The sequence below is a fragment of the Coturnix japonica genome, chromosome 1, assembly GCF_001577835.2.
Source record: "Coturnix japonica isolate 7356 chromosome 1, Coturnix japonica 2.1, whole genome shotgun sequence".
Taxonomy (NCBI): Eukaryota; Metazoa; Chordata; class Aves; order Galliformes; family Phasianidae; genus Coturnix; species Coturnix japonica.
Genome location: NC_029516.1, coordinates 29,926,881 through 29,940,312, shown reverse-complemented (window position 1 = coordinate 29,940,312; position 13,432 = coordinate 29,926,881). Strand labels below are relative to the sequence as shown.

General features: G+C 34.6%; 1 protein-coding gene across 6 annotated transcripts in view; it reads right to left on the bottom strand.

Annotated features, from left to right (window-relative positions):
• Nucleotides 1–13,432, bottom strand: part of USP15 (ubiquitin specific peptidase 15) — a 64,905-nt gene that overhangs the window by 32,117 nt on the left and 19,356 nt on the right. For 3 of the 6 annotated variants that reach the window (XR_001553444.2, XM_015855303.2, XM_015855314.2), the window contains exons 3-6: nucleotides 11,818–11,948; nucleotides 9,018–9,144; nucleotides 5,953–6,098; nucleotides 3,193–3,254 (exon numbers count right to left, since the gene is read on the bottom strand). Coding sequence is in view for 4 of the 6 variants with exons in the window: in XM_015855303.2 (XP_015710789.1) it covers nucleotides 3,193–3,254; nucleotides 5,953–6,098; nucleotides 9,018–9,144; nucleotides 11,818–11,948 (466 nt within the window). In the remaining 2 variants the exon portion in view is untranslated. Of the gene's footprint in view, nucleotides 1–3,192; nucleotides 3,255–5,952; nucleotides 6,099–7,747; nucleotides 7,872–9,017; nucleotides 9,145–9,799; nucleotides 9,899–11,817; nucleotides 11,949–13,432 lie in introns of those variants that run through there. The other 3 variants (XM_032443293.1, XM_032443297.1, XR_004306508.1) reach the window with 3 other exon arrangements.

Here is a 13,432-nt window from a genome sequence, read left to right as displayed (position 1 = left end):
TCAGTGTTAAAGTGAGACAACAGCAGATATTGGTAGAACTTAGAGGATTTGCTTATTTAATTTACAGGAGATGCTGCAATTACTTCCTAAGTGATGTAAATTCAGAAGTTAGAAGTACAGCATACAATATAAACTGTAAGATCTGAACATAGGGCTGAAACTCTCAACTGCACAATGGACCTAAAAACTGAATTTCCTCCAAGTTTCCCTAGAAGAAAAAACAACTGTTTTGATATGCTTATATTAAAGATTTTCATTTTTACCAATTCATGACAGTTATGAGCAAAACAGCATTATTTTCCAAGGTGATCTCCTCTATACTGAACTGATATCATAATTTTGCCACTTTCAAAGTAAATTTGTTCTTCTCTCACTGCAGAAAAGATGATCACACCTTTAACGTGTTTCTCATTAAAAAAAACATCTGCCTTCATTCATCACCTCTAAGTGATAAAAAAAAAAGATGACAAATGAAGCAATCAAATTAAAGATTGCTGTTATGCTTCTGCTACCAAGAAAGAGGCAGGGAAAATGTGCAAAACATCAAAGTAGCTGGGCAGACAGGAACCGCATCAAGTTGATAAAAGGAAATGCAAAGTCATCCGCCTGGGCAGGAATAGTCCTAGGAACCAGTACACACTGGGATAATAATGAAGGCTGACAGGTTGGAAAGCAGCTTGGCAAAGATGGTCAACATGCTCCAGGGCTGCATTCCGAAGAACAATGCCAGCACGCTGAGAAAGGTGAGCCTTATCCCCTTTCTTGGCACTTTATTCTGATGAGAAATATTTAGAGTGCAGGGTTCAGTTCTGCGCTACCCAATACAGGACAGCATGGAAATACTGGATCAAGTCCAGTGAAAGGCGACAAAGATGATTAAGGAACTGGAGCATCTGACCTGTGAGGACAGAGCAGGGACTGTTCAGCCCAGAGAGGCTTATGCAGATGGAACTGCTCCAGCGTGATCTTGGCAATGAATAGAAATACCTAGTGGTATAGATACACCAGTGGTGTCCATTGAAAAGACAGTGCAAAAACTGATGCTCAGGCGACTCCATGTGTTTTTCTTTTTCATAGTGTGTGTCTCTAAACAACAAAGGAGGTTACCCAAGGAGGCTGTGGAAAGTGGCATTTCTCAAGTAGCTTACTTTAGGTGACCCTTATTTGAACTGATAGTTCGGATTAGGCAATTTCCAAACTTGCCTTCCGACCTCAACTATTATGCGATTCTATGAAAAGCTTAGCTGACATTCTGATATAATCCTGGTATTATCAAGCATTAGAAATCTCTCAGACTTTCTAGTAATCTTTACTTTGATCTTTTAAAATATGGCATTTTATCCTATAGCCTCAGAACATATTTATGGTTTTCACTCTTCTAAAAAAGGCACTGCAAACAGCTACTCTAAGTTGCCAGTGTAATGTGTGTAAACAATGACAAGACTGTGGGAAGGTGTATGGGGATACACTGGTAGTGATGACATACTAATACTCCTAGTGTGTCTCGCACAGTAGATTCAAAATAAGCGTAATATATTTTTTATTCCTCTTAAGATTTATTAGATTTTCCACAAGGTTTTATATAGATGTAAAAATATGGCCACATTACAGCTTGTCTGCAGCCTTTACATGAATCTACTAAACTCTGCAAACCTTTTGAATCTGAATATGAAATTTCCATCAATGTTTCTGATAGCTGCCAAATGGCAAAAACATCACTTCATATTGAAACAAAATAACCTAATTTTCTGAATGTCTTATAGACCTTCTCTGGCACCAGAACTTTGTACTGTTACGTTACTTGTCCCCAGATAAAACATTTTTCAGGTGATATACTTCAATTTATAAGAAATTTCTCAGTGTTTTCCATACAGTGGAGAAAAAAACATGGCAGGATGGTAGGGATGTCTTCCTACCAACGCTTTCAAAAGAAACAAAAGTCATGACATTCAGTCAACTGGATGCTTTTTAAGGTCAGGTATTACACTTCCATGCACTTGGCATACCATTCTTCCTGCCGCTCCACAATTTCAATTTTCTTTTTGTCATAACATCTTGCTAAGTAAGATTAAAATGTTCATATTAAGCTTAAATTGAACAGCTCAGACTTCATTAAGCAACTTAATATAACCTGTTGCTCCTAATAAAAATGCTTGAGATGAAATATCAAAAAGATTAAAAATCTGTATCTTTCAAATGACAAGCAACTATACTGCAAATAGATCTTAAGCAACACTAAATCTCATTGCATTAATTCAAAATAACAAAAGAAACAAGGGGAACTTTCAACATTTAAATGAAAGATAAGCTCAAGAATCCACCAAAAGGGAGTTAACAAAATATGTAAGGCTGATATGTATCATAGTATCATAGTCTGGTGCGGGTTGGAAGGGACCTTAGAGATCATCGTGTCCAGCCCCCAGGATTTGAGCCTCCTGTGTAGCAGAGCGGCACTTCTACCACTTGCACCACAGGGGGATTCGAACACGGGCCCCGGTGGCAACACACAAAGTTTACTAGTAGTTCCAACTGCTCCTCAAAACCCTCGTGTACACTGGAGGATATCATTTAGGTTCTAGAAATGCTGCTGAAAAATGTATCCAACTAAAAAAAACCCACCACACCTAAGACCTTTTTGATCCCATTATACGTAGGCGCTACTCATAATGGCAGCAGGAGAGCAGAAAAATAACATCAAACTCTGTAAACTGATGACAGCCCAACAAGAACAAAAACAACATCCTGGTAACACAGGACAATTTAATAATGTTTATATGTAAATATTATGTGCTCTGGAGATAAAAGGAAAAGCTATTCACAAAAACATTCAAATATACTGATGAAATTCATGTATCTGTACTCTTCAAACAAATACACTTGAAACAGAAAGTTAAACTAAGCTACGCTTCACACTTTCTTACTAAAGATATTCTTCTATTTTTAAACAGGACAAAGTTTATCACCGGCCAAAGTCACCAAAATTGTGCAATGAACATGTAGAAAGTCACCATTTTTATATTATGTTCCACACTGTGCAGCAGTTATAATAGATAAACTATTGTGCATTTATTGAGATAGAACACTGAAATGACAATATTCAGAACAGAAAGAAAAACCAACTGCGTTTTAAAGGAAAATACTATGGGAAAATAGTTAAGCCATAGTGAACAATAAGAAAAACTCGTGACTTACTTAGGAGTTGAAGAACCTCTTGGCCATGTTCCATCCTCATTCTTCTGTTCTATTACCAGTACCTACCACAGGAAATCCATAATAAGAATACCAAAATAAAAACAGCATTTTCCAGTGTTTTTAATGCATTTGCTTATGTGAGATGGAGGCAGAACAGATTGATGCTTAAGTTGTTATTCTCTGAGGTTCAACTGATATTATTTTCAATTGCAATGCACTCTTACTCATTCTCTACTTATTTTTCTGGCCACACCTTGATTAGTACAACTTTAGGTCTCAACAACCTGTGAGTAAGGTGACAAGATCTTGCCTCTCAAAGAGACCAGCTGACCATCTGCCTAAATAGAATCTATGAATCTACAGAAATCACACCTATACAACAGCTCCGTTAAGAAACGGATAATCCTGAACAAATGCTGACTGACATACAACCCAGGTAGATAGGAAATTAAAAAAAAAATTTCACCTTGATATCCTTAAAATCCTTTTTTTTAAAGAAACAAAAATATTGTAACCAATGTGATTAATATTAATTTTCCAAATGGAGAATACACTAATGAAATTCATTCATTTAATTCAAGTTGTTATTGGTACAAATGGGAGAACAGAACACTCAGTCCTAAACACAGGCAAGTGCCATTTGAGATGCTTTTGGGTATTTGAGATATCTGCCCTATGCTGGCAGATATGACACTGGACCCGCAAAGACCTCGTGCCTTCCTGGATTGACAGCTGGGATAGCCTAGATCATCTGAAATGGCAACTAAGTTACAGTTCAGATATTAGAACCAGCTCCTAGTTTCAAGTACAGATAATTTCATGTAATCGTACACTAATATTTCAGGATGCTAATTAACCGCCATGCCATACTACTGTGTTTCTACACAGACACATACTATAAGGTACATATTCGTGTATACTCTTGTCCTCAGAATCTTACATAAATCATGCTGTCTCTTGAAGATGAAATTACATTTTTAGTCTGCATACACTTAGAAAACCATTGAAAACCAGCTTTCTATCACAGTTTCCTGCCTGGAAAATAATGGTTTACTGTTTTGAATCTTGAATGCTGTAAAACATTCTGCCCATTCTTTTTTTTTTCGTTGGTTTTCAGAGACTATTAAATGAAAGGAAGATACAGATGTATGAGTTCAATGGAATCCTTAAATGCTCACTTCAGAAATCAACTGCTGAATTCAAAACATTCACTCACTCACCAATCACGCATAGTTTAGTTTTATGTGGTAAAAAGGAACTATTAGATTAGACAGACTAATAGAATAACTACCACTAAATTAGGATGCTTGACAAGAAAAATATCAGCCTTGTATGTCAGCGAGTACAACTGATCCAAACATGCATGCTCTACTTGGGACATTCAGCATTTTCAGAAACCATGGTTAAACTGTTTTGAACACAATATGTTTTCCTTTAAGTACAGATATCACCAGCAGATCTTTTTATGGCTATATTAGACCATGCACGCTTCACAGTTAATGTTTCACTGGGATGGAGGCAATTTTCAAGATATATCTTTGATGCAGGTTCCTACAGCAGGACCTGTGCATTGTGAAAATAAACTCTGTGAGGCTTTCACTGAAGTTAAAGGGCACTATAGTTCAAGCTGTTATTTTGGTGCACGGTTTACTTACCTTCCATGCCATAAAAGAAAACAGAGGCACAACATAAACAATGTTGTTAAGTAAGCTAAAGTCAAGTATTCTGAAGAAAAAGGAAATATTTTAATATAATCTTGCCTACAATTACTGCCACCAAATTTGATTCATTCTTATTTGCAGCATAGCAGTATGACCTACAGTTGTTAAAAAAACTCCAACTTGATTTGAAGAGTAATTAATCAATGTAATTGGAATAACTTTTCATATGATGAAATTGTTCAATCAGTTCACGTTTAAATTTGGACAGTTTATTCCCAACCATAATGTTAAGAAAAAGCTATATAGCCACTAGATCTTCCTACAAAGGCATTTATAAGTAAGGATTTACTCTCATGCAAGAGCAGAGTTTGAGCTCTTTTCTCCCTGAAATACTTTTATTTTTATTTTTATTTTCTTTCTGAAATCCAGACATTGACATTTAAGTCTTATTTTCATAGTCTTTTACATAATCTTTTATTTTTTTTTTCTTTAAATAAAGTGAGTTCCTTCTCACTAGTGACAAGTGACAGGACAAGGGGAAATGGCCTCAAGTCGTGCCAGGACAAGTTTAGGTTGGATATTAGGAAGAACTTCTTTACAGAAAGGGTAGTTAGACACTGGAACAGGCTCCCCAGGGAGGTGGTTGAATCGCCATANATTTTTCAGAGCCGTTTGGATGTGGTACTCAGGGATATGATTTAGTGTAGGGTTTATAGAGTTAGGGTACTGGTTAGGCTCCCGTTGGACCTGATGATCTTCAAGGTCTTTTCCAACCTGGGTAATCCTATGATTCTATGACTCTTAAGTTGCATTTCATTATAGAAGCACATCCAGATCTTTGGAACATTACTTATTGCAGGTTCTGCCAAATTCAACACAGCAACGTTACATTTATTTATTTATTTATAAGCACGAGCTTACTAGTGAATTAAAGATGAAAATAGAATCAGAAGTGACTTTTATTTTTGTTTAAGTATTCTGTCCCTAATGCAATTTATTACATTTAAAAATATGGAAAATACACCGGGTACAGATATACCTTCATAAGCAAAAAAGAAACATTAAAAAAAACAACAAAATAAATGGTATTACACAGTACCTGTCCCTGGTATAAACCAGCATCTTGTATGGTACTATCTGGTTTATTCAAAGGTTCAAAAGTATTACTCATGTATTTGTTCCACAATCTGGTCTCTTTTTCACCAGGAATATTGAAGATTTTTCTTATCTCTTTTTCAATTGTATCTGTTTTGAAAAGGAGAAAACAGAATTTTAGCACTTATCTAGACAAACACTGTAAGATTGAATAAAACATCAGAATCATTAGCCCTTATATTCAAAGTACGGAACAAACTCTAGAAATGGTCATACAACTGTATCATGCTGTAGAAAAAGAAAAACAGGAAGTTGCTAGCTGGCATGCCCTTAAGATGGAAATAGTCAGAGGAGTGTTTTATTTTCTCCTAAATCTCCTAGCAAAGTAGTCCAAATACATAAGAGCATAGGAGATGACAGGAGCTACCCTGGGTACCTGTCTACTCATTCCCCCAAGCATGGTAACACAGGAGTGTGGGAGGACAGAGAAAGATTAGAAATGAAACTGGCAATAAAACTAGGGGCAGGAAGGACAAGTCATTCTGTTCCTTTCCCAATTCCACTGTTTTTTAACCTTCTACTACCCGTGTCCCAGTGTAATTAGCACTAAGTTCAACACGCACACTCACAGGAATTAAACGATACTTTGTGCTGAAACACTACAATTCTCCTTGCCCTGTACTATAAGCAAAGCTTGAGTTACTTTTTTCTTTTTTAATCTTTCTTTCCATTTGAATCAGTTCTCAACCAATGATTTCAGATCACTATATTTGAATACAAGCATGAATCTTGTTAGTACAGCCTAAAAAAAAATAAAATCTAGATTTATCAATGGCTTTCACTACAAAATAAAGAATTTACAGAAGATATTTTTTCATTAACTTATAAATAACCATGAAAATTAAATATTTGAGCATTTCAGCTTTTGTCCTTAGAGAGTACTAAATTAACATCTATTATTCCAATTTCATTTACAGAACTACTGTGGAACAGGAATCATCAACCCTATCACATGACTATACAATACATGCTATGACCAAGGCTTTGGGCAGACTACATTCCACTTGGTACCGTGCTGCTTTTAGACTGTGAAATTAAGGGTGTTTGCTTTCTAAATTTCTTAAGAGCTTAAACGATTACAACTTTAAAATCCTTACCCTTGCTCCGTCAGCAACTATCACTGAATTATTGACTTATAATCTATACCAATGTGCCTGTTGAAGTATAAGTAGGAACACAATATATTTAAACATGCACAGTCTGAGGCATATTGCATACTCTGTCATTATTAGGTCTATCCTCTATAATTGTTTCTTTTCTCTACCTCAAACTAACTTATTTTAGTTTCTACTTGTGCAGAAAAGCAAAGGAATTCCAAGAATAACACATTTGAAGACTGGATAGTGAATATTAGATTATGCTTAGAGTACTTATTGTTCTCCAAAACCTCCTCAGTATATTTAAACTAAGGAAGGTCTTGTCCTGACCTCCCGAGGGTAGCAAATACTGTAAGTAATGATAATGGGTAGATACATTAAAATTTCTTGATTAGATCTAAGTACAGTAGACACTGACTTCAGGAATGGCAAGAGAAGAACTCCAGGAATTGCTTATTCTTTTACTCAAAAAGTGGTATCTACTTTTCCAGCTCTTTTTCTGACATGCAAACTCTTGGATGTCCTAGCTATGATGGCACAGTTTGCTGTTCTGCATAAGAAGATTTAGCTTCAGAAAGAACATATTTTTAAGGCTTCCAAGAGAATCTTGTCCACACCTCAGATAAACAATTAAGGCCAGTGTCCAGAATGGGGTTGCCAGTGAGTCTGCTTCTTATTACCTTTCTCGAGAACGTTCTCATAATTATCATTATTTCTATGCTAAGAATAAAAATGAATGTATATCCAAGTAACATTCATTCTGCATCTGATTAGAGAAAGAAAAAACAAAAATTTATATATAATCTATAATTCCAATGATACAATTTACTTCAATATGGCTAAAAGATAGCTTGAATTTGGTATATATTATTTTGAATAACATTAGATTGGTTTATCTAAGCTACTAGTTTTGCTTAGCAAATAAAGAGGTACACCTTGCCAAGTTAGAACAGATCCCAAAAAGGGCAATTAACATACACATTGAAGCCTTGTTTCAAGGCCTGGTTTCACAACTCCTATTTTATTCCACTACAAGCAGCTGATTATCCATTTAACTTGAAGACTAAAACCTAACAAGGGAAAACTGTTCTGTTTTTATGGTACATGTTCTGCAAAATATGAAATGTAAGTTAATACAAGTAAAATCTGTAAAGACCAGCCCTGCTGTCAAGCAATGAAAGGTAATGGTTGGACTTGACTTTATGTCCTTGGTCTAAACCACGACTCTAATTGCACAAATACAACTCACTGTAAGAATCTTACCCCAGATACACATGTGCAAATACACAAAAAAACAGGGTTATGTGATCAATAATATCTTTGTGTATGTGCTGTTATATTTAGGGACAAAAATGACAACGTTTGAAGAACTATGAGATCTGGATTTAATAGAGGATTTAGTTACTTTGGAGAACATGCCTGGCCTGTAAATTCACAGCCCAACGGTTACCTTTGTACATCAGCTTTACGTATTTATTCATAAATTTAATTCATTTTTGTGCTTTGTAATAATATTCCCTTTTATGTATTGACTTAAAATTGAATGAAAAAAGACATCAATGTAAGGACATGAAAAACACAATATTTCTTACACAACAAAAGCAAAAAGAAAGCACTATGGTATCTAATAAGGATAGTAAAAACATCATCATACTGTTCACTCTCTGGAAAGTGCAAATCTATAGAAATAACAAAATAACACAGATATAAACGGTTTTTTAAATTTATTGATAATCTTAAATATTCCAAATTGTTCAATTTCTAATTTCAATCAAAACAAGACTACTCCTGTCCCTTGTAATTATAACACTGCCCGCTTATCATTTTACACAGATTTACTTATTCAGAACTCACAACTAAACACAACTTAAACAAGTAACAATCATACAATGTTGAGAATGCTTGTGCGTACCTATGGTATCAGCTTTACTAAATCTTCGTGTGACAACATTGTTCATATTTCCATTTTCACAAAGCTTTAATTCTGTCAGATATACTTCTACTTTGCAGTGTTTTACAAACATACCCTGTTCAACAACCTGAAAAACAGATTGGCATCAAGTATTAGTCCAAGTACGTTTATGCATACACAGTTCAAAACAGTTTTGAGACTTTTTAAAGAAACTGAGGTTCAAAGAAAACAGGACATTTAATAAATGCCAAAAACTAGAACCAAAATTCTCCTATAACTTTTTAGAAATCCGATAAACTAAAAAAGTAAAAATTCTCCTCACAAGATTATACCTTATCTGTGTTTATTAACACCATGACTTTCAAAGCTTTAAGTGCAGTACAAACCACAAACGGGTATACTTAATCCCAAGATAAGATGCTTAAACAGGTTAAAACCACCAAAAGTTATTTAAAGAAAATTAATTTCAAGACATTCAATGTATGTTGTCACTTCAAAACATGAAGGACTAGTTTTCACAGTTAACAAATACTTATCAGAAACACGATACACGCTACTAAATTTTAGATATCATATATGTGATTTTTAAACAGATCTTATATTTAAAGTAGACCCACAAATCTTTCAGCTATGCTCTGGTAATGAATATATTCATTTGAAATTTCAGCTACCTCATTACAGTTGTTTATTTTACATTCACTTTTGTAACTCCTACTACAAATCAGTAAAGTACAGGATTTTTTTAAAAATAAAAATATAGAAAAAAAAATAATCAGGGTCACCTCTTAAATGTTTTTCCCTTTGATCTTCCAAAGTGTAACTGCAGTACTTAGTCATGTAGACTGTTCCCAAAATAACCACCACCCTGATATGTGATACATCTGACAAATATGGTTAAAAAAAAAAGCCATCAGCTACTTGCTAGGAGAGATCTGCTATAAACTGTACAAATATAACTTGTATGCACGTGCCATAGGAACAAAACATGAGTAAAAAACATTGTAGTTCAGTAGTTTGGCTCAGTTATGACTTCCAGCCATGACATTTAAATAGAAATTTGTCTTCAGCAGCTTACTAAGATTTTCAGCTGCTGGAGTAACAACAAAACAGTTGTAAACAAAACTCAGCAGTGTGGGTAAGACATTTCTGAGGAAAAAAATGACAACGTAGTAGTTGTATTACCACATGCTATAACAAATTCATAACGTTATTTGACACAGAACAACAGTATATCGCAGAAACATATATCAATTAAATATATAAATTTAGATTTACATTTGAAAAAACACCCTTCTTTGCCCTTCTCTCCACCCTCCAAAAGATGCTAGAGGAAACAAGAGGAAAGAAAAACATCACACCACTAGTATGCAAAAACAAAAACAACTAACACATTAATACAGAGAGGAGAAAGACTCGTGAGCAAAATGGGAAAGTCATCACAATGAAATGCTCATTCAGCTGAACTGGAATATGCACCTCAGATGACAAGTACTGCTCACATTGGCAGAAGATAATTGATCCATGCCAGTTTACCTGGCCACTCATTACACTGCACTTATTTTTCCAGTCACTCTCTTCCAAACACAAGACAAGCTACTTCTGTTACTTTCCTACATTACACTCCCTCTATTTCACCATAAAGGCCAAAAAATTACAAAACCTCTATCATGATGATGCAAAAGTATATACTATACTGAAATACATCCTCAGGAACAACAGTAACAACAAGTTGGTAATATGTATCTTTGAAGAAGAGACATTATAAAAGATTTCAGCTTTTGTGACTAGATAAAAAAGACATACCAGCCATGTCTCTGTAAAATAGAATTCCTCTTAATGTACTAAAGGGAATGTTTAAACAAACTTCCCTTGCTGACCAAATGGACTTTAAAGACATAAAATTCATTCTATAGCTTAATCTGGCACTTCAATTAAGTGGTCACCATGTACTTAGACTATGCTGATGTCACAGGAGGAAAAATTCAAAACACTATATTACACCAAAAAGCATATTGAACTACATTCTAATTACAATAGCTTCTTCCAACCTTTAAGAAGTTAAAATAAATAGCTGCTTTATAGAAAAAAATATGTCCTAATGATGAATTTAGAAATGGCAAATATGTCCAAATGCATTATAAAACTTAGTAATTTGCTATAGTACGGGTGCAACTCTAATCACTATTCCGAATATCCCAAGAAACAATTCAAACAAAATTATTATCTCAGCAATAAACTGGTTATTGTCTCGCCTTAACAATAAGATTGTTATGTTCTGGAGAAAGCAGTCAAATATGTTACTTTCTGCAAGTTGGATAGCGATAGAGGGTCACAGGAACTCCTGTAGCAGGGACTATTTATGTTCAAGTAAGTTTTTTAGGCTTAAATTAAAAATACTACCCCAGCAAGTTGCTGTACAGAGATTATACTCCGCATGTATTAACACTACTAGAACTAGACTTATCACTAATATAGTCAATGTATTTTTTAGGTTTTATATTTAATTACAAAATCATTTTCGTTAATAGACTTCTAGCTTCTAAAGTAAGATCTTCCATAAAAATTAGAGGGCTTATCTCCAGAAGTGAACTATTAAATTGTTTCTCAATTTTCAGAACTTGAGTCTCTAAATCTGAATAAAAATTAGGCAACTGAAGTAGAATTTGTATATGAAGTCATAATGGACCAAGACTTAAAACCTTCTAATAAAATCAACTTATAATGAATTTCTGTGGAACTCCGACATATTTGCAGGAATATAATTGAATCATACTCATCCCAGAGGGAAACTTAAGAGTACCTTGCGTGCTATTGGTTCTTGACCTTCCATTAGCGTGTACCAGCTGACTAGCCTATTCCAGCCCTCAGTTGGCAACAGGATGTAGTCCAATTCATCAATGAGATGTTCTTTAAGAGACTGAGAATCGCCATCTGTAAGAGAGCAATATTTTTAATTTAATATTGTAATTCTGTTAACTAAATTTTTAAAGAAACATATTTTTTTTTTTCATGCAAATATCAAACTATTTTCTGAGTCCAAAGCAAAACTATTTCAAAACTAGACAAGTTGTAATCATTACAGCAGAATTCCTGCTCTCACAAGCCCAAATGAAAACACCCCATTCAAGTACGAGCACCTACCTTGTCATCAGGCACGGCTTAAATAGGATCCATTTTCCCACCCACTTTGCACCCAAACCACTACGAATGCTTTCATTTCACACTGCCACATCCTTGACTAAAAAGGAAGGAATGGGTTGCTACAATATATCAAGACAAAGTTCAAGTCATTCACTCCATGATAAATTTGGAAAAGAGCATGGTACAATTCTCCTACTTAAAGAATCCGATGTGCTCAGGAAATACACAGTCCCGATCAAATTCTTCACAGGGACAGAGACAGCACTTTGAAAGAAATACAGCTTGGCCACCTCTTAGATAAGCCTCCTGCTTTTAGGTTACATTCAGTTTTTATTACAGGGGTAACACAGCAGTTATCCTGTATGTGTAAGAAGTAATTTCAGATCTGAACCCTTGCAAGCCTCAGACTACAACAGTTTTCTTTCCAGTTGGAAATACACAGCCATAGGGCACCAAACAATTCCCTATATAGGGAAAAATCAAACAGAGACACCCACACATGGAACTCCAAAGAACAATGAAGGATAACAAGCTTAATTATGTATGAAGCCTATATATTTTCATTATCCTATATGAATAAACAATTAAAACACACAGTTAAAACTGAGAACAAAAGAAAGGCTAAACAACCACAAATTGCTTCAAGTATTGGACTTCCTCATGGAAAGTTTTTGCAAGTAATATTTCTAAGAAAAATGTATATACACACATATATATTTATGTGTATATATATATATATTTTTTTTTTTTTCTGCAAGGAAAAGGATACAGCTCTCAGTATCATACACAGGAAAGAAGAATAAACTTCCCTTGCATCTCCTCTGATTGGATTTAAGAAACAGCATAAGATACTCTCAATTCTCTGAGCATCATAAAAATGGCACAATAAAAAAAATTAAATTAAGATCCTTAATATTAACTATTTTTATGTGTAAATATTTAACAAAGTATGCTTTAACATATTACCTTTTCCACAGGAAAGCAACATATTAAGGACATATGAGAGATGTTTAAGAGATGTGTTCTCTTCCTTGTAGAAGGAATAAAGGGGATTTCGGCTTACCAAGACTTTCAGAATCACCCTACTCTTTAGTATTTGCTGTATCTTCAGTTATCTTAAGGAGTTTGTGAGAGAATGATAGAAAAAGCAATGCTTTTTGCTTTAATCACTAGAATGGTGAAGACACGGGAAAAGAAGAATGCAAAGCACTCCTGTATTCCTATTAGCTTATCATTGGTGTCAACTACCTCTTCTTCCTCCATGTAAATACCTT